Source organism: Macaca nemestrina, chromosome 7 (genome assembly GCF_043159975.1).
Source record: "Macaca nemestrina isolate mMacNem1 chromosome 7, mMacNem.hap1, whole genome shotgun sequence".
Classification (NCBI taxonomy): Eukaryota; Metazoa; Chordata; class Mammalia; order Primates; family Cercopithecidae; genus Macaca; species Macaca nemestrina.
This window is the reverse complement of record NC_092131.1, coordinates 73,300,266-73,322,797: the sequence shown is the minus strand read 5'-3', so window position 1 is coordinate 73,322,797 and position 22,532 is coordinate 73,300,266. Positions and strand designations below refer to the sequence as shown.

Genomic DNA, 22,532 nt, shown 5'->3' with positions numbered 1-22,532 from the left:
GAAATTATTATATATACAACTACTTAAGATAATAAAATTAGGCTGGGTGAGGTGGCTCCCACCTGTTATCCCAGCACTTTGGGAGGCCAGGGTGGGTGGATCACCTGAGGTCAGAAATTCATGACTAGCCTGACCAACACAGTGAAACCTCGTTTCTACTAAAAATACAAAAATTAGTCGGGCATGGTGGTGGGCCCCTGTAATCCCAGCTACTCGGGAGGCTGAGGCTGGAGAATTGCTTGAACCTGGGAGGCAGAGGTTGTGGTGAGCCAAGATCACACCACTGCACTCCAGCCTGGATGACAAAGTGAGACTCTGTGTCCAAAAAAAAAAAAAAACACAAAACAAAAAATTATTACTCCCTTCTCAAATTCTTCTAGCTGGTATTTTCTAGCTAGACCACCTACTTGTAGATTCCTTTTGGGGAGCTCAAACATAATAACCTTTTTTCTTTGTTTAACAGTCCTTAGGGTACATTTATAACAACAAAATCAGTATTTTTTTTTTTTTTGAGATGGAGTTTCGCTCTTGTTGCCCAGACTGGAGTGCAATGGCACAATCTTGGTTCACTGCAACCTCTGCCTCCCGAGTTCAAGCGATTCTCCTGCCTCAGCCTCCCAAGTAAGTGGGATTATAGGCACCCACCATCATGCCCTGCTAATTTTGTGTTTTGGGTAGAGATGGGGTTTCACCAAGATAGTCAGGCTGGTCTCAAACTCCTCAAAATCAATATTGTTAACTGACTCACTGACTGGAAGGAGATGAAGAAAATTGCAAGCATATCTTTGAAGAGAAAACTAAAATGTAAATATCAGCCCATTCTAGTTGCCAATCATAGCAAATTATTAATGCAGGGCTAAATTATTTGGCACTACAGTGCCCTTTATTCATTCTATTTGAATAGTGGTGACATAATCACTAGCCAAATAAGACTTACCTATGTTTTTTTTTTTTTGGAGACAGAGTCTCGTTCTGTTGCCCAGGCTGGAGTGCAATGGTACAATCTCGGCTCACTGCAACCTCTGCCTCCTGGGTTCAAGCGATTCTCCCACCTCAGCCTCTCAAGTAGCTGGGATTACAGGCATGTGCCAACATGCCCAGCTAATTTTTTCTATTTTTAGAGACAAGGTTTCACCATGTTGGCCAAGCTGGTCTCAAACTCCTGACCTCAACACACCTGCCTTGCAAAGTGCTGGGATTACAGGTGGTGAGCCACCAAGCCCAGGCTTATTTACGTTTCCTTAATGCATTTACCTTATTCAGTCCTATATTAGTTATTCACATGTATTTCACTTATCCTTGCCTTGTAAACTCTATCCCTACTACAAATATAAACATCAATATAATGTCTGAGAACAATTAAGTACTAATCATTTACTCCTATTTAATTATCCTGTTGCATCTAGCACCACGGTTTTCAAAGAAGATACTTAAATGGCTGAAATTAAAAAAAAAAAAAAAGATTCAAGACTCCATCCTATCAAGTTTTATTTTTTTAAAAATTTTATGTTGGCCGGGCGCGGTGGCTCAAGCCTGTAATCCCAGCACTTTGGGAGGCCGAGGCGGGCGGATCACAAGGTCAGGAGTTCGAGACCATCCTGGCTAACACGGTGAAACCCCGTCTCTACTAAAAAATACAAAAAACTAGCCGGGCGAGGTGGCAGGCGCCTGTAGTCCCAGCTACTCGGGAGGCTGAGGCAGGAGAATGGCGTTAACCCGGGAGGCGGAGGCTGCAGTGAGCTGAGATCCGGCCACTGCACTCCAGCCTGGGCGACAGAGCAAGACTCCGTCTCAAAAAAAAAAAAAAAAAAAAAAAATTTTATGTTTTTTTAACTTTTTAATCATTTGTCTGGCATGCAAAGTTTTATTTTGTTTATATACCAATAAATTAGCCTTTAGTGTTTATGTCCCTTGCACTAGAATCTAAGTCATAAGTCCTTGTCTTATTCATAACCCTTTTCCCAATGCCTACCACAGCAGTCAGCACACAATACTTACCGAATGGATTATATAAAATTTGCCTGTGTGTACTTTAAAGTACTAACTCAGAATACTCCCTACTACCTTCGAAGAAAAAAAAAGGCACAAACAATTGCATTTTTCATCCCTGGAAATTCAAGTCAAAAGATAGAATGACAACAAATAAATGAAATATCTGTTTCCCCCATGTTTGCTGTCACCTTTTGTTGCCACTAGATAGCATTCTTTTAACCTGAATCATTCTTTTTTTTTTTTTTTTGAGACGGAGTCTGGCTCTGTCACCCAGGCTGGAGTGCAGTGGCACGATCTCGGCTCACTGCAAGCTCCGCCTCCCGGGTTTACGCCATTCTCCTGCCTCAGCCTCCCGAGTAGCTGGGACTACAGGCGCCCGCCACCTCGCCCGGCTAGTTTTTTGTATTTTTTAGTAGAGACGGCGTTTCACCGTGTTAGCCAGGATGGTCTCGATCTCCTGACCTCGTGATCCGCCCGTCTCGGCCTCCCAAAGTGCTGGGATTACAGGCTTGAGCCACCGCGCCCGGCCTAACCTGAATCATTCTTAAGAGTGAATGACCAAAAGCTTAATCTGACCACACTTTTGACAAAAATTATAAAATAGGTAAATAAAGTGAAAACTAAATCGTGGGTGTTCGATAAATGCATTTAACTATAATATCTTTTAATCCTGCTTAATTGCTATCCTTTAGTATGCTGTCATACGCACTTATTCCTCCCAAACAAGCACATAACAAGGCTCTGGTTCTGATACTGCCTGTACTTAAAAACGTCATCACTCATGACCTTGGGCAAATTTTAATTAACCTCTGTGTATGGGCTCTTCAAACTGTAAAATGACCAAATGAGCAACTATCACATGGCTATCCTGGGAATTAAATAATAGTACATGCATGCTCTCCCAAAGCACTAGGGCCCATTCACATTTGAGGGATACCCACTCACTGAATTTATGGGGGGAAAAAAAAGGATATATGTCAAAAACCTAGAATAGTTCCTGCACATGGTCAACTCTCAAAAGTTTACTAGTATTGTCTTCATCTCCCTAAAATGACATATAGCAAGCTTTCAAGAACAGTGACTATAATGTAAGAAAACTAGGGACTGGCTAAAAAAAAGATGAGTCATTACAGCTGGCAGATTCTTCACTTGTCTGACAAATAAAAGGAGGATCTAACATTTACTGAGTTCTTTAAGTGCTAAGCACTGTGGCAGACTGTTGCAATTACTGAACTGAATCACACCTTTCTGATTCCTTCCCACATTAACTCTGGATTTACTCATGTGACTTCCTTTGGCCAATGTAACAAAAATACAGCATGCTGAGGCTTGTACTTTCTTGCACTTTGGGGCTTGCTCTCTCTTACTGCTGGGATCTTTCTACCATCTTGTGAACAAGTTAGGTCTAGTCCCCTGAGGAATAATAGGTCACATGGAAATGGACTTTAGGCACCTCAGTCTGAGGCCCCAGACATGTAAGGCTATCCTAGATTCTAGGACCTAGACAATCTAGTCCTATCTAGGTCAGCCCAGACTCTAAGAACATTCCAGCCAACCACAGAATTGTAAGAGTAATGTTTACTGATTTAGGCCACTAACTTTTAGGGGTGGTTTGTTATACAGCAAAGGTAACTACTACAACCACCATATAAATATAGCTATTTTTTTCCAGTTTTAAACAGATCAGGAAAGAGGATTCCTAAAATTAGCAAGTCAGTTTGGCCCCAAAGACTCTTTCTGCTATATCAAGCCATCTTTGCATGCCACACTCTGAGGTTTTAGGCTCTGGTGGTTTTATCCTACAACCCTTATTTAACCCTTTCCTTTGTACCAGGAGACAGTATACTATGGTCCAACTCATCACCTTTGTCACAACTACCCAACTCTGCTATTATAATGCAAAGTAGTCATATATAATAGATAAATGAATGAGTACGGCTGTATTCCAAAAATATTTTATTAATGAACACTAAAATTTGTTTCATATTATTTTACATATCACAAAATAGTCTCCTGATTTTTATTTTGAACCATTTAAAATGTTTTAACCATAGGAATTTTAGGATTATGTTTCTATTTTTATGAAAAATAATGTTGGATTTTTTTTTTTTTTTTTGGAGACAGGGTCACGCTCTGTTGCCCAGGCTAGAGTGTAGTAGCTCTCTGTAACCTTGAACTTCTGGGCTCAGGTTATCCTCCCGAGTAGCTGGGACTGTAGGCACATGCCACCACACCTGCCTAATTAACTCATGGCCAAATCCAACTCATCACCTTTGCAAGCTAAGAATGGTTTAAACACTTATTATCTGAAAAAGAAATCAAGAGAACAATAGCTACAAAAATATAAAATACGGCCGAGCGCGGTGGCTCAAGCCTGTAATCCCAGCACTTTGGGAGGCCGAGGCGGGCGGATCACAAGGTCAGGAGATCAAGACCACAGTGAAACCCCGTCTCTACTAAAAATACAAAAAATTAGCCGGGCGCGGTGGCGGGCGCCTGTAGTCCCAGCTACTCAGGAGGCTGAGGCAGGAGAATGGCGGGAACCCGGGAGGCGGAGCTTGCAGTGAGCCGAGATCGCGCCACTGCACTCCAGCCTGGGCAACAGCGTGAGACTCCGTCTCAAAAAAAAAAAAAAAAAAAAAAAAAAAAAAAATATATATATATATATATATATATATATATATAAAATACTTAGGAATAAATTTAACCAAAGAGGTGAAAGACTTGTATACTGAAAACTATTAAAACATTGATGAAAGAAATTGAAGACACAAATAAATAACTCGAAGAGTTAATATTGTTAAAATGCCCATCCTACCCAAAACAACTTACAGATTCAATGCAATCCCTATCAAAATTCCAACACTGGCTGGGCGCAGTGGCTCAAGCCTGTAATCCCAGCATTTTGGGAGGCTGAGACAGGAGGATCACGTGAGCCCAGGGGTTTGAGACCAGCCTGGGCAACACAGGGAGACTCTGTTTCTACAAAAAAAAATTTTTAATTAGGCAGGTGTGGTGGCATGTGCCTACAGTCCCAGCTACTCGGGAGGATAACCTGAGCCCAGAAGTTCAAGGTTACAGAGAGCTACTACACTCTAGCCTGGGCAACAGAGCGTGACCCTGTCTCAAAAAAAAAAAAAAAAATCCAACATTATTTTTCATAAAAATAGAAACATAATCCTAAAATTCCTACAGTTAAAACATTTTAAATGGTTCAAAATAAAAATCAGGAGACTATTTTGTGATATGTAAAATAATATGAAACAAATTTTAGTGTTCATTAATAAAACATTTTTGGAATATAGCCATACTCATTCATTTATCTATTATATATGACTACTTTCGCATTATAATAGCAGAGTTGGGTAGTTGTGACAAAGACCATATGGACCACAAAGCCTATGATATTTACTATTTGAACCTTTGTGTTTTTAAAATGTGCCAGCTCCTGCTTGGAATTATTCACAGCATATGTTTTTAATTTTAAAAGGTTTTGTTCAGCCTTTAGTGATGAGTAGTTTTGTATTTTTTCATACTTTTACTACTCTCTTCATTTTATTTAAAATTATTTTACACATTATTTATCTTAATTATCCTTTAACTTTTTTTTTTTTTGGAAGGGAAGGGGGCTTTCCAGCAAAAACTGGAAAGCCTGCTAGACAAATTCTAAAAGAGCTGTAACACTTCCCTCCTTTAACTTTTATCTTTGGATGACCTCTGAATTTGTCTAAGACAGACAACCCCAATTTTAAAACTAATTCAGACGCACAGGTCAAATGAATTCCACTTGCATGCAATAAATACTACAAGCCTCCCAGGCAGCATGGAAAACAAATGATAATTTTACCTTGTCCTCAAAATTATTTCAAGTTTATCTATGAGAAAAGTTTTTCGTTAAAAACTGTGATCTTGGCTGAGTACGGTGGCTCACGCCTATAATCCCAGCACTTTGGAAAGGCCGAGGCGGATGGATCACGTTGTCAAGAGATCGAGACCATCCTGGCTAACATGGTGAAACCCCGTCTCTACTAAAAATAAAAAAATTAGCTGGGCGTGGTGGCACGTGCCTGTAGTCCCAGCTACTTGGGAGGCTGAGGCAGGAGAATTCCTTGAACCCAGGAGACGGGGGTTGCAGTGAACCGAGATTGTGCCACTGTACTCCAGCCTGGCGATAGAGCAAGACTCTGTCTCAAAAAAAAAGAAAACTGTGATCTTATATGGGCCAACTGGAATGGATTATGATGGAGGCAGAAAAAGATGTGGAAGATATTATTTTATCCAGAAGAGCCTCTAATTCCTCAGATCTGAAACTGTAATAACCATGTAGATATGAAATCCCCAATGAGGATTTAAGGTCAGAATTAGCTATTCAGTCTCACCTCTTTGGTGTGATGAGCCTATTATAATATTTGCCTGCCACTGATAACTAAGAACTTCAGAACCACTACTATTCTACTTCACCACCCTGCTGCTAATCAATTCAGAAAGACACAAAATGAAGCCAACACTGAATATCCTGTCACATTAGAAAGGAGGAAGGCCGGGCGCGGTGGCTCAAGCCTGTAATCCCAGCACTTTGGGAGGCCGAGACGGGCGGATCACGAGGTCAGGAGATCGAGACCATCCTGGCTAACACAATGAAACCCCGTCTCCACTAAAAATACAAAAAAATAAGCCGGGCGTGGTGGCGGCGCCTGTAGTCCCAGCTACTCGGGAGGCTGAGGCAGGAGAATGGTGGGAACCCGGGAGGTGGAGCTTGCAGTGATCCGAGATCGCGCCACTGCACTCCAGCCTGGGCGACAGAGCGAGACTCCGCCTCAAAAAAAAAAAAAAAAAAAAAAAAAAAAAAAAAAAAAGAGAGGAGGTGAACCTCAATTTACTTGCCATTCCCCATTTTTATCATCTTTCTTACGATAAATAAGATCCCCACAGTAATGACCGTAAGTCCTGGTGGAGACTCAGCTGACTGCATGTGGCATCAGTGTAAAGAATAAAGAAATTGCCATAAAAACTAACCACTCTCACCCCAGCATTCACCAATGACTTTCTTATGAGGCATTACACAGATGCTCCTAATAGCCACTACAGTTTGGAAGCCCTTAGAACACTGAAGAAATTTGTATGGTAAGTCTAAACTTCATTGAAATTTTTTTTTTTTTTTTTTTTTTTTTTTTTTTTTTTTTTTTTTTTTTTTTTGAGACGGAGTCTCACTCTGTCGCCCAGGCTGGAGTGCAGTGGCGCAATCTTGGCTCACTGCAAGTTCCGCCTCCAGGGTTCACACCATTCTCCTGCCTCAGCCTCCTGAGTAGCTGGGACTACAGGCGCCCGCCACCAGGCCCGACTAATTTTTTGTATTTTTAGTAGAGACGGGGTTTCACCGTGGTCTTGATCTCCCGACCTTGTGATCTGCCCGCCTCAGCCTCCCAAAGTGCTGGGATTACAGGCGTGAGCCACCGTGCCCGGCTTCATTGAAATATTTTGTGAAGCATAAAGCAGTTATGTCCATGCAAAAACACAACATAGCTTTATATGCTATTTGAATTAAATGTTTAGAAAGAGATTCATTTTCTATTTTCATTTGTTTTTGTGACTATGTATGAATTTTTAGCGTATTAAAAAAAGGTTTCCCAGAAATGACTTCCCAATTTATACTATTATGCATAAGGGTTCTAAATGTTAACTGTAATTTGCAATGACAATCCAGGAGCCAATAGTTATCCCTACCTATGTAACAAATCTGCACATCCTTCATATGTACCTCGGAACTTAAAAAAATAAATATATTTAAAAATAAAATAATTTTTAAAAAAGAACAGTTATGCCAAATAACCCTTCTTTAAGAAATTAAAAATTGTATCATTGGCTGGGCATGGTGGCTCACACCTGTAATCCCAGCACTTTGGGAGGCCGAGGTGGGTGGATCACCTAAGGTCATGAGTTCAAGACCAGCCTGGCCAACATGGTGAAATCCCGTCTCTACTAAAAATACAAAAATTGGCTGGATGCAGTGGCGCATGCCTGTAATCCCAGCTATTCGGGAGGCTGAGGCATGAGAATGCCTTGAACCCAGGAGTTAGAGGTTTGCAGTGAGCCGAGATCTAGACTGGGTGACAGAGCGAGACTCAGTCTCAAAAAAAAAAACCCAAAAACATTATATTAACATATTAGGGTCATCAGAGTTTACTGAAAACAATGCTGAGATGTTGCTTAGGACTTTTTTGTCCTGGAACTAGCAATTTTGATCTTACAAATTCAGTAGTATATACAGAAGGAGCAGGATTGAGAAAAAAAAAAAAAAAGGCAGTGTAAGCTGACCAAATGAAAGCTTTCTTTCTGAAAAAGAACTACAATAAATTTAATGTGTTGCTAAAAATCTATACTATCTTTGAGCCTAAATAAGAAGTCTCCCTCCTGTAATCCTTTCTGCTAACCTGTATTTTTTTCTTCATATTTCTACTCAACCCTTTCTCAAAAACTTCTACTTGATTAATCCCACATGTACCCAATCACTGGCATCCAAGCATGCATATTTAAATCAAAATAACTATATTTGTTTTTCGCTTGAATCTTTTATGTTCATCTTACTGCATCAATATATTTAGCAGCTCTCTTTTGTCCTGAACATTAACGCATTTTATGATTCGCTGACAGCATTTAGGCTAGCAATACAAAAGAACCCAAAGATAAAGTCAATTTTCTCATTTTTAATTCTAATATACCCTGAGTACTTAACACTCTGTATCACAGGTTTTTGTGCAAATTTTCTCTCTCTTTTTTGAGATAGCGTCTGGCTCTGTCACCCAGGCTGGAGTGCAGTGGCACAATCTTGGCTCACTGCAACCTCTGCTTCCTGGGCTCTAGCAATCTTCCCACCTCAGTCTCCCAAGTACCTGGCACTACAGGCACGCACTACCAAGCCCAGCTAATTTTTGTATTGTTTTTACAGAGACGGGGTTTTGCCATGTTGCTCAGACTGGTCTTGAACTCCTGAGCTCAAGCCATCCACCCACCTTGGCCTCCCAAAGTGCTAGGATTACAGGCATGAGCCATTGCACCCAGCTAATTTTCTTTTACTTCATCTAAATTGCTTAAAGCAATCTACCAATGCAACACAGAAAGTCCACAGGGAATATACCTTAATGGTTGAATAGTTAAGAGCTCTAATTGGTTTATTACCACCTGATGTCTAAACTGATATCAGCTTATAATATTAAAAATAATTAAGGCCAGGTGCGGTGGCTCATGCCTGTAATCCCAGCACTTTGGGAGGTCAAGGCAGGAGGACCACCTGAGGTCAGGAATTCGAGACCAGCCTGACCAACATGGTGAAACCTCATCTGTACTAATACAAATATTAGCCGGGCATGGTGGTGGACACCTGTAATCCCAGCTACTCAGGAGGCTGAGGCAGGAGAATCACTTCAACCCAGGAGGCGGAGTTGCAGTGAGCCGAAATCGTGCCACTCCAGCCTGGGCAACAGAGCAGGACTCTGTCTCAAAAAAAAAAAAATTATATAATTTCCATTTTACAAGGCAGTTCTAAAAACAATACTGAATCATAGTCCTGTGCTCACTTTGGCAGCACATATACTGAACAATAGTCTCTTACGTTTCTTGACTTGATAACATTTTATAAATTTTAAATCCAAATACTACAGGGATATTTGAGGAAACCTAGCTATAAAGGAAACTCTGGTGCAAATCCAATTTGGCCATTTTACTGATTTAACCTCTATCAGGGAAAAGGTCTGTTAGTCAAAGCTGAAAGAAAAGGCAGCTTATTATCTTCAAAGAGAGAACTCACACCAGGCTAGCAAAAGAAACTCTATCTGTCCTCAGAAAAAGGCAATATTACAAGTAAGCTTTTTAGGAACAGTTTAACCAGTTCATGTAAAAAATCAGAAACAGTACACGTGGCTAGGTGTGGGGGCTCACACTTATAATCCCAGCACTTCAGGAGGCTGAGGCAGATCGCACAAGGCCAGTTGAAGACCAGCCTGAGAAACATAGGGAGACTATAAAAAATTTTAAAAATTAGCCAGGTGTGGTGGCACATGCATATAGTCCCAGCTACTTGGGACGCTGAAGCAGAAGGATTGCTTGAGCCTAGAAGTTCAAAGCCACAGCAAGCTATGATCGCTGCATTCCAGACTAGGTGACAGAGTGAGACTGTCTCTCAAAAGTAGGGAAAAAGAAAAGAAAAAAAGGAACACATCTGTGTGTTCTGATATGAGAAGACATCCAAACCATTACTAAGTGAAAAAGCTGCTTGCTAATTTTTTATGTTAGTATAGTACAGAAAAAATGGTCAAGATATATGCACTAAATTTCTGATAGTGGTTATCTCTGAAGGGAGTATTTGGAAAATGAACTCCAGGCTTTCATCTTTTGCATTTTTCTCTGATATATGAATCTTTTACTTTAATAGAAAAAAACCAGATTTTTAAAAATTTATAAACTTTACTTCTGATAAGTGGAGCAAATCACATTTGAAAGTTCTGGGTCACTCATTATGATTATGAGGACTGAAATGAAAGCATCTAGCCCACTGCCTAGCATACAGGAAAAGTTTAATAAATGTTAGTGTACTTCCAGTTCTGCAATGTCTTCTAATGCAACCAAGTTTTATACTGACCCACCAGTATAGTTTTTTAACTGTTGCTTATTCCAGCTTCTCCTTTGCTATTAGGTCCCACTTCTTGCTGCTGTCAGGACACCCACCTTTAGAAGTACCTTCTACCACATATTGCTTCATATCTGCCACAAAGTCTTTCAGCTTCCAGAACATCTTAACTGTGCCTCCTTTATAGCAACTTATTCTCTTTCAGTTATTCATAAACTTTCATTAGCTCCTTCAAACTTTGAGTGTCTACACAGAAAGACTTGTATTCATTTTTGTATCCCCCATCAGAGCCCTACTGTGGCAGTCACTCAAATATCTGTATGCACAAATAGACAAAAGCTATCCCTGTGACTAAAAAAAAAGTTCACGCCGGGCATAGTGGCTCACGCCTATAATCCCAGCACTTTGGGAGGTCGAGGCAGACAGATTGCTTTAGCTCAGTAGTTTGAGACCAGCCTGGGTGACATGGTGATACCCCACCTCTATAAAAGATACAAAAATTATCTAGGTGTGGTGGAATGGGCCTGTAGTTCCAGCTACTTGGGAGGCTGAGGTGGGAGAATTGCCTGAGCCCGGGAAATGGAAATTGCAGTGACCTGAGATCCCACCACTGCACTCCAGCCTGGGCAACAGGGCAAGACTCTGTCTCAAAAACAAATGAACAAAAAGTTCAAAGAGGATCCCAAAATAACTTGGGACAGTTTAACACTAATGTTTTAATTTTGGCTCTTGAATAGCTTTTATAGTCTAGTCAGAGGTAAAGCACATGGATGAACCCTGTGGCAGTTACTTTCCTACCCAGTTTTAGATTTTCAGCTTACTTTATGTCTGAAGTTGTATTCCAAAGAATTGGAACTATTAAGTAGTCTGTACACTAGCTAAATAGAAGATTATGTACTACAATATTACAGAGGTTCCTTAAGGGTAGTGCTGACTCTCCAAGTAGGCAAAATTTTAGAATCTCTGCCACTTCTCTGTATCAAGTATCTTTTCTCTTGCACACACTCAACTTTCTCCCAAATGGAATTAGTATAGCCATTCTGTGGTTGCAAAATGTAGACTTTCACAGACCCTGAAGACACCTGTTTTGACAGAGATGTAGATTCCTTCCAGACCCAAAGAACAGTAGGTAGAACTGGTGAAGTAGAAGAGGTTAAAGGTGGAAATTATGCAGAAAAACAGCTACCTATCCAGAAATTAACTGTTTTCAGTATCTATTTCAAAGACTACATCAACATGCCAATTCTTATTTAAAAAGAGATGCTTGTAAAAAGGTTTGAAAATGGCTAGGTACAGTGGCTCACGCCTGTAAATCCCAGCACCTTGAGAGGCTGAGGCTGGTAGAACACTTGAGGCCAGGAGTTCAAGACCAGCCTGGCCAACATGGCAAAACCCCATCTCTACTAAAAATATAAAAATTAGCCGGGCATGGTGGCAGGCACCTGTAGTCCCAGCTACTCGGGAAGCTGAGGCACAATAATCGCTTAAACCCGGGAGGTGGAGGTTGTGGTTGCGGTGAGGTGTGATTATACCACCACAATCTACCCTGGGCAACAGAGTGGGACCCTAACTCAAAAAAAAAAAAAAAAAAGTTTGAAAATGGGTTACCCAAAGCCCACTTTAATTTTAAAAATTACCAAATTTATGATTATATTTTGACTCAATTTTTCAGATTCTCTCAAACTCTAATTCTATCTTTGGACTGAATGATGACTACACAATAAGTCCAAAATGTTTCTTGGTTGTATGATTTCCACATCTTTTTTCCTGATTTAATTCTCTAGTTCCAGGGGAGGGGACAGAAGATGGGTGAATCACCCAAGTATTTGAGTTTCAGCTCACCATCCTTCCAACGTTTCATTAAACAATGATTGTGTTTGCTCAAAAAAAAAAAAAAAAGACAGAACCAGGCACAGTGGCCCGTGCCTATACTCCAAGCTACTCAGGAGGCTAAGGTGGGAGGGAGGATCCCTTGAGCCCAAGAGGCCATCTGGGCAACATAGTGAAGTAAAAATAAATAAATTAATTAAAAAAATAAAAATAAAGAAATAATACTTAGATGCCTTACAATCTGTTTGCATGGCATTCTTAGAAGACCACATAGGCCGGGCGCGGTGGCTCACGCCTGTAATCCCAGCACTTTGGGAGGCTGGGGCGGGCAGATCACAAGGTCAGGAGATCGAGACCATCCTGGCTAACATGGTGAAACTCTGTCTCTACTAAAAATACAAAAAATTAGTCGGGCGTGGTGGCGGGCGCCTGTAGTCCCAGCTATTCGGGAGGCTGAGGCAAGAGAATGGCGTGAACCCAGGAGGCGGAGATTGCAGTGAGCCAAGATTGTGCCACTGCACTCCAGCCTGGGTGACAGAGCAAAACCCCATCTCAAAGACAAAAGACAAAGGGAGACAGTTAAAAGTAAATGAAACAATAAGAAAAGAATACTGAAGCAAGCAGATCTGAGTACCTATACCAACTAATTTAACAAAAGAATGGTCTCTATCTCATTTCTCTGTAATTCTGCATGCCTTTTACTGGAAATCTAGGAGATAAGTGATGTTAAATAACTTGCCAAAAAGTTATACAGGTAGTAAGTATGTGGTGAAGGCACAATTCAAACCAAAGGAAATCTAGTCATTTTAGGCAAGTTTATATCTTAAAGTTATTTTAACTGAAATTTAAGTGAAAAGGATAGAGAGAGATAAGGATATATTATGAGGAACTCAGGATCTAAAGTTAAAATTGTGGCTGGGCGTGGTGGCTCACAACTGTAATCCCAGAACTTTGGGAGGCCAAGGCGGGTGGATCACTTGAGGTCGGGAGTTTGAGACCAGCCTGGCCAACATGGCAAATCCCTGTCTCTCTAAAAAATACAAAAATTAGCTGGTCGTGGTGGTAGGCACCTGTAATCCCAGCTACTCAAGAGGCTGAGGCATGAAATTCGTTTGAACCCGGGAGGCAGAGGTTGCAGTGAGCCGAGGTCGCGCCACTGCACTCCAGCCTGGGTGACAGAGCGAGACTCCATCTCGAAATTAAAATAAAATAAATAAAAAATAAAATAAAATAAGATAAAATGTTAAAATTACAAGTCATCTCTGAAGTTTAATTATAAAATTTAATTTTCAATAGAAAATTAGTCAAAAGAAAAAAAAACTACCATATAAGCCTCAAGTCAACAGCAATATTATTCCCCCAATAAAATGCTACCATATTCTACAGCAATTCAAAATATGTACAATACACACATACATATATATACATTTTCATTTTAATCTCGCAATAACTCAAAAGGATATCATTTGTCCAACAAAGTCTAACTCCAAAGTCTGCCCTTCACTATCACTACCTGCCTCCCATAAAACTTTTCTCAAACTATAAACAAAAAGCAGAGATAAAGGTATCCTATTAAAACCAAGTGTGGCTAGGCACAGTGGCTCATGCCTATAATCCCAGCACTTTGGGAGGCTGAGGTTGGCGGATCACCTTAGGTCAGGAGTTCGAGACTAGCCCTGCCAAGATGGCAAAACCCCATCTCTACTAATAATACAAAATTAGCTGGGCTTGGTGGTGTGGGCCTGTAATTGCAGCTACTCAAGAGGCTGCGGCACAAGTATCGCTCAAACCCAGTAGGTGGAGGTTGCAGTGAGCTGAGATTGCGCCACTGCACTCCAGCCTGGGCGACAAAGTGAAACTATGTCTCAAATAATAATAATAATAATACCAAGTGTTAAGTTTAGCCTAATGCTGCTTCCCTATATATTTTAAGTTCAGCCTAAAAGTTTCTCTGTATATGGTTAACTATAATCTAACTGGGTGTTTAAACAGACTATAACCTATAACCGACTCTTGTAACAAGTAGCTAAGTCACAGCAGCCATACTTCAACCACTCACAGGGAGCAAACTGTTCAAACCGTGTTCAAATAAGGCAAACAACAAGCTGCAACCAATCTGGCTATTTCTGTACCTCACTTCCATTTTCTGTATGTCTCTTTCCTTTTTCTGTTCATAAATCCTCTTCAACCACACAGCAGCACCAGAGTCACTCTGAACCTATTTCCGGTTCAGGGGGCTGCCTGATTTGCAAATCGTTTTTTGGTCAATTAAGCTCTGTTAAATTTAATTTGTCTTAAGTTTTTAACACATGTGGAGAATGCATGGATGTTTATTGTATTTTTATTCTTTATTTCTTAATTATTTGTTACATATATTTAAAAGGTCTTACGGCCGGGCGCGGTGGCTCAAGCCTGTAATCCCAGCACTTTGGGAGGCCAAGACGGGCGGATCACGAGGTCAGGAGTTCGAGACCATCCTGGCTAACACGGTGAAACCCCGTCTCTACTAAAAAATACAAAAAATAGCCGGGCGAGGTGGTGGGCGCCTGTAGTCCCAGCTACTCGGGAGACTGAGGCAGGAGAATGGCGTAAAAACCCGGGAGGCGGAGCTTGCAGTGAGCTGAGATCCGGCCACTGCACTCCACCCTGGGCGACATAGCGAGACTCTGTCTCAAAAAAAAAAAAAAAAAAAAAGGTCTTAGGCCAGGCATGGTGGTTCACACCTGTAATCCCAACATTTTGGAAAACCAAGGCTAGCAGACTGCTTAAGCCCAGGAGTTCGAGACGAGCCTGGGCAACACGGCAAAACCCTATCTCTACAAAATACAGAAAAATAAAAAGGTAGCTGGGCGTGGTGGCACACATCTGTGGTCCCAGTTACTCAGGAGGCTAAGGTGGGAGGATCACCCAAGCCCAGGAGATCAACCGTGATCACGCCACTGCACTCCAGCCTGAGTGATAGGAGTGAGAAACTATCTCAAAAAATAAATAAATAAATAAATAAGTAAAGGTTTTTTTACCCTTATTGCACACTTAAGAAAAAGAACAAAAAATGAAACAGAGGCCGGGCGCGGTGGCTCAAGCCTGTAATCCCAGCACTTTGGGAGGCCGAGGCGGGTGGATCACGAGGTCAGGAGATCGAGACTATCCTGGCTAACATGGTGAAACCCCGTCTCTACTAAAAATACAAAAAACTAGCCGGGCGTGGTGGCAGGCGCCTGTAGTCTCAGCTACTTGGGAGGCTGAGGCGGGAGAATGGCGTGAACCCGGGAGGCGGAGCTTGCAGTGAGCCGAGATCGCGCCACTGCACTCCAGCCTGGGAGACACAGCAAGACTCCGTCTCAAAAAAAAAAAAAAAAAAAAAAAAAAAAAAAAAAAAAAAGAAACAGAAACATACTTTAGCAGTATAACAAAGAGCTTAATATGCCTAGTATTTAATATAAATCTCCCACAAATATACTGATAACAAACAAGCCAAAAGAAAAATGAGCAAAGGACTGGAACAAGCAAGCTAAACACTGAGATACCATCCAATGTGGCAAAGGTTAAAAGACTTATTCAGTGTTAGTGAGTGTGGGGAAGCCAGGCCTAGCCTCAATGCCACACTGAATTTCGATGCTCTTGAGTTACCTTATTCATAACTTTAATATTTAGCAAGTCCGCATGTTTGTCTCTCTCCTAACTGAACTCAAGAGCATCTTTTTTTTTTAATGTATTTATTTTTATTTTTATTTTTTTAGAGACCAGATCTTACTGTCACCCAGGCTGCAGCACAGTGGCACAATCATAACTTGCTGCAGCCTAGAATTCCTGGGCTCAAGTGATCCTCCTGCTTCAGCCTCCTGTGTAGCTAGGACTACAGGCACATGCCACCATGCCTGACTTTTTCTTTCTTTTTTTTTTTTTAATTTTTGTAGAGACAGGGTCTCACCATGTTGCATAGGCTTCTTGGAGCATCTTAATTCTTTCCAAAACCCCGATATACCTAGCCCAGTATCTAGCCTGTAAGAGGCACTTATGAGGCCGGGCGCGGTAATCCTGTAATCCCAGCACTGGGATGGGTGGATCACCTGAGGTCAGGAGTTCAAGACCAGCCTGGTCAACATAGTGAAACCCCGTCTCTACTAAAAAATACAAAAATTAGCTGGGTGTGGTGGCAGTCACCTGTAATCCCAGCTACTCGGGAGGCTGAGGCAGGAGAATCGCTTGAACTCCGGAGGCAGAGGTTGCAGGGAGCCGAGACTGCACCATTGCACTCTAGCCTGGGCAGTGAGAACAAAACTCCGTCACAAAAAGAAAAAAAAAAAAGTCACTTATGAGTAACATAAACATGTCCATGAAACACAAAATCAGAGTAATCAGAAAATAACGGGGTCTGATTTGAGTGCAAAGATGGCTAAACTGATACATTACTTCCTGAGGCTTCCGCATCTTTTTTTTTTTTTTTTTTTTTTTGAGACAGAGTCTCGCTCTGTTGCCCAGGCTGGAGTGCAGTGGCGCGATCTCAGCTCATGGCAAGCTCCACCTCCCGGGGTCACACCATTCTCCTGCCTCAGCCTCCTGAGTAGCTGGGGCTATAGGTGCCTGCCACTACGCCCGGCAAATTTTGTGTATTTTTAGTAGAGATGGGGTTTCACCATGTTAGCCAGGATGGTCTCCATCTCCTAACCTTATGATCTGCCCGCTTCGGCCTCCCAAAGTGCTGGGATTACAGGCATGAGCCACCGTGCGCCTGGCCTTTTCTTCATTTTAGAGACAGGGTCTCGCTCTGTCACTCAAGCTGAAGTGTAGTTGGCATGATCATGTAGTTGGCTCACTGTAACCTTGCATTCCTGGGCTCAACTGATCCTCCTGACTCAGTCTCCCAAGTAGTTGAGACTATAGGCATGAGCTAAGTTTCTCCATTTTACCATCCACTAAAGGCAAAAAATTGAGCTCATCCATGATTTCATCATCCATGATTTCTCCTTTCCCCACACATTCCCCTGCCCAACCCAGCATCCATCCCATCCATTAATAAACTGTGTTAATTCTCCATCCAAAATATCCTGAATCCATCCAATTTTCTCCATTTGTACTGCTGCCATCTGATTCAAAGTTCTTATCTGCACTAGAAAGCCTGTTGTAGTAGCCTCCAAATTGGTTCCTGGATTTCCATGCTTAACCTCCTTTCAATCATTTCACCAAACAGCAGTCAGAGCATTATTTTAAATTATTTCCACTTCAGGCCTTTCCCTCTCTCTAGAGAGTTCTTGACATGTTTGGTTCCTTCTCCTTCATTCTGTTCTGAGTTAATGTCACTTCCTCCACAGCAACATTCTCTGACCACCCTAGCTCAAGTGCCAACCACTTCCTCCTCTCACTCTCTACCATACCACTGCCTTCAAAGCACTTCTATTTGAAATTTGTTTTGCATTATTTATACTTCAACAAATACCTGCTCTGCTCACATACTATATGCCATTTTAAGTGCTAGCAATACAGTGAACAAAAATTCCTGAGCTCATGGAGCTTACATTCTGCTGGAGGAAACCACCAACAAACAAAATAAAGAAAATATAGTGCCAAGGTGAACAAAAAACAAAGCAAGGAAGATAAATATAAAATGTTGGGGCGAGGACTGAACTGTATTCTTAAAAATGGTTAAGATGACTAATTTTATGTTAAGTGTATTTTTCCACAACTAAAAAAAAAAAATTTTTTTTTTTTTTTGAGACAGACTCTCGCTTTGTTGCCCAGACTGCAGTACAGTGGTGTGATCTCGGTTCACTGCAACCTCCACCTCCTGGGTTCAAGTAATTCTGCCTCAGCCTCCCGAGTAGCTGGAATTACAGGCGCATGCCTATAGTTGACCATTGACTACTCCCTTGTCAATAGTGCTCACGGCAAGTTACAGAGAAGACAAAACACCCAGCTAATTTTTATATTTTTTGTAGAGATGGGGTTTTGCCATGTTGGCCAGGCTGGTCTCGAACTCCTGACCTCGGGTGATCCACCTGCCTCAGCCTCCCAAAGTGCTGGGATTACAGGCTTGAGCCACTACACCTAGTCCACAATTTTAAAAATTTTTAATAAAAATGTTTTAAAAGTTGGAGCAAGGGTGGGGAGGCAAAAAATAAATAAATTTTAGAATAAAATAAATAAAAGTTGGGGCAAGAAAATGCTAAATTTCACATAGGACAGAAGGCTTCAATGAAAGTGATATGTAAGAAGACATGAAGTAAAAGAACTCACCATGTTGATATCTGGGGAAAAAAATTCCAGGCAAAGAGAGGAGTAATGCAGAGGCCCTGAGGCAGGATCATGCCTGGCATATTTGAGCAGCAGCAAGTATGTTTGGCTTTGCGAGTTGGGGAGCCATTAATCCATAGCACCTAAATCAGTGTCTGGTATAAAAAAGGAACTCAAATATATGACTATCGTATAGCAGCAAGATTGGTATAGGTACATCCCTTTAAAAGGTAAATTATGTTGTTACTTCACACTCCATAGGACAGTGTAGTTGATTTATAAGATCCACAGAAAAGGCCAGGTGCAGTGGCTCACATCTATAACCCTAGCACTTTGGGAAGCCAAGGTGGAACTACTGTTTGAGCTCAGGAGTTTGAGAGCAGCCTGAGCAACATAGCCAGACCTCATCTATACTAAAAGTTAAAAAAATAAATAAATCAGCCAGGTGTCATCGCACACGCCTATAGTCCCAGCTATTCAGGTGGCTGGGGCAGGATGATTGCCTGAGCCTGACAGATTGAGGCTGCAGTGAGTTCTGATTGTACCACTGCACTCCAGTCTAGCCAACAGAGCCAGAACCTGTCTCAAAAAAAAAAAAAAAAAAAAAAAAAAAATCCACAGAAAAACAACAGTATAACTTAAATCTTAAAAGGGAAAGAAGTTTTCAGTTATTTCTAAATACTTTTCCTGATGATTTCCTGCTATTGGTTGAAAAACTTTAATTACTTAGCTAAAAAACTTACTAGATTATCCACTGGCATCTTGAGTCCCCTTTTCTACTTAACTCTTAACTGAGCCTCCTTTAAATCATGATTTCCCTATAATTCATCATCCCCAATTAATCTCCTTTTTCATATGCCACCTCTTAGTATTTTGTTTTTACTATTCTTACCTTACCTATTACTCCGTTGTCAATAGTGCTCACAGCAAGTTACAGAGAAGACGAAATAGCTATGTAAAAGATGCCAACCTTAAGGATATATTAGTAAAATACACATATGAACTCTTAATTAGTGCTGTCTCCAGTCTTTGGAGGAGTTGAGGAATTGGGGAGTCTCTAGTCTCAAGTTCCACAAACTCCACCCTCCCCAAAAGCCCCAACCTATGGTACTTATAATCTAAGTGATCATGGGAACAAAGGACCTAAGGAGTGGATCTAATAACTGTAACCATTCTTAGTTTTTAGATAAAAATAACTAAAGTACTGTTCTCTTGTTCTTACAAGCACATTTCAAATTAACCCAGTTCTATGCCTAATTATTTAAATGTATTAGAACAAGAGTTCCATACTTTTTTTAAAAAAAAAACAGAGTACATTCAGAAAGTTGCACTTAAGGGAGGAAAACTTCAGGCACAATCGCCAATTACGAATGGCCAATATAGGTGAGGCTCAGTAGCTCAGCCTGTAATCCCAGCACTTTGGGAGGCCAAGGCAGGTGGACTACTTGAGTTCATGAGTTTGAGAGCTGCTGGGGCAACATGGTGAAACCCCATCTCTACAAAAAATACAAAAACTAGTTGGACATGGTGGAATGCACCCATAGTCCCAGCTACTCAGGAGGCTGAAGTAGGAGGATGGCTTGAGCCTGGGAGGTAGAAGTTGTAGTGAGCTGAGATGGAGCCATGGTACTCTAGCCTGGGCAACAGAGTCAGACCTCATCTACACCAAAAGTTTAAAAACAACAACAACAACAACCACAGAGCCAGACCTTGTCTCAAACAACAACAAAAAGAATAGCCAATATATTAAGAAATTAAGCCTTAGGCCAGGCGCAATGGCTTAGATCTGTAATCCCAGCACTTTGGGAGGCCGAGGCGGGTGGATCACCTGAGGTCAAGAGTTCAAGACCAGCCTGATAAAGTCCCGTCTCTACTAAAAATACAAAAATTAGCTGGGCGTGGTGGTAGGTGCCTGTAATCCCAGCTACTCAGGAGGCTGAGGCATGAGAATCACTTGAACCCGGGAGGCAGAGGTTACAGTGAACCGAGATCTTGCCATTGCACTCCAGCCTGGGCAACAAGAGCGAAACTCCGTCTCAAAAAAAAAAAAAGGACTTAATTACTTCCCAAAAATCAAACCCAAATAAGTTAGTTCTTAATACAAACACATTTGGTTGCTTGGCTTTGTAAGATTCAAGTAGGGTAGTACCTAACAATTAAAATGGATTATATTAATTTGTTAAGACATTAATTCTAACATTACATATAAACTTATAATGATTCTCCAAATAAGATAATAGTAACAACATAAATAACTTTTGGCTTCTAAAGTTTAAAATCCAGAAAAAAAAATTTGTATTCAGGGCATCCAAAACAGTTAATATCCTAAAAGTCAAGAGGCTACAAAAGGTTTTAATGCATATAAAGTTTATTATTATAAATGTCAGTGACTAGTCAATCACAAAGCTTAAGACTTCAGGAAAACACTGGTAATTTTCAATTTATTGCCATAGATTATGTCATTTTCAATGTTCATATAAAAATCCACTTTATTTCTGAAGAGCTCGGTAAAAAGGAAAAGCACTAACACTGCATTTGTATACTATAGAAAGGAGAAGTGTATTGTATGTGAGTTATAGCTCAATAAAGCAGTGTAAGAAAGTATGAAAGAAAGAGAACTTAGTGGAGTATATAAAACTCAATCCTGGTTTTGTTAAATAAAATACTAAAACCAATCAATAAATACTGGCATATTTAAACTATTAGGTGACATAATGAGGACACAGTAGATACCATTAGCTAAAGAGTTCTACTCTTAAAGATGGAACTTCCATATAATGGAACTTTATTATACAGTAAATTAAAGAGAAGGAAGGCGGCTTATGTAACAGTAGACTAACCTTCAAGATCTTTTTAGTGAAAAGGGATCTAGAGTATACATGTTCTTTTGCATTAAAAAGAGAAGGAATTTGTGCATACATATTTGTTACATAAGACATATTATATATATACATACAGACGTATGCATGTATATGTTTTTGGTGGCATATGTATAAATTAGCTTTGGAAAGATATACAAGAAACAGCTAACACCAGGGCTATCTGTGGGTTAACAGGATAGCTGGAGCATAGTAAAAGGGAAGATTTCTTAGGTCATCATTTTGTGTGTTTTGAATTTGAGCAATGTGAATATAAACTTACCAAGAGGAAAAATTAAAAGTACTTTACCTTGCACCATTGTTCCTAATGACTTCCACAGTTTCTTCAACAAAGTATCGATCCTTGACATATGCAAAGATATCATCACAAATTTCATGTAAGCGTGAACGATGGGTAAGGCTGGTCAAGTATAAAACTGGAATAATTAGTGGTTCTGGAAAACTCTGAAGATTCTGTCTTGCTTTTTTTTCTGACTCAAGTGCTTCCTGATACGTCAGTCCAGGTCTACCCGTCACAGCACAACTCCACACAAGGCTGTTGCACAGAATGGTTCGTTCAAAAAAGTCACTGATTAAAAAACAAAAACAAAAACCCATTACCTATCATTTCACAAATTTTACATTAAAAACTAATAGCATTATCAGGTTATTTTTGTGCTTTTAATGCAAAATTTTATGTAGACTCACAGAACTCAAGGATTTGGTAACTGGTCAACTTATAACACTAATACAAACATAAGAAAAAGTATATTTAAACTAAATATGTATATTTTGCAATTTAAAGGCACATCAGTCAAAACTAGACTTTGAGTTCCATCTGTTTTTCAGTGAAAAACTGAAAACTTTAAGCAGCTAACAAGAGAAAAGCTAAATAAACTAGTACTTCACATAATGAAAAATCAGTCATTAAAAAGTATAAAGTTCTTAATTAACATTTCCATTAATGTTAATAGAAAAATACCTATTTTCAGTTTGAT

The 22,532-nt window shown here is 40.5% G+C and overlaps 1 protein-coding gene and 1 non-coding gene across 7 annotated transcripts in view; both read right to left on the bottom strand.

Annotated features, from left to right (window-relative positions):
- The window catches only part of LOC105477962 (bromodomain adjacent to zinc finger domain 1A), a 158,268-nt gene that overhangs the window by 93,544 nt on the left and 42,192 nt on the right, over positions 1-22,532 (bottom strand). For all 6 annotated transcript variants that reach the window (XM_071100331.1, XM_071100329.1, XM_071100332.1 and 3 more), the window contains one exon: positions 21,845-22,123. In XM_071100331.1, the coding sequence (XP_070956432.1) occupies positions 21,845-22,123 (279 nt within the window). The remainder of the gene's footprint in view (positions 1-21,844; positions 22,124-22,532) is intronic.
- Positions 5,617-5,678, bottom strand: LOC112425981 (U7 small nuclear RNA). The gene has a single exon (XR_003017212.1). It is a non-coding gene; the product is annotated as a U7 small nuclear RNA (small nuclear RNA).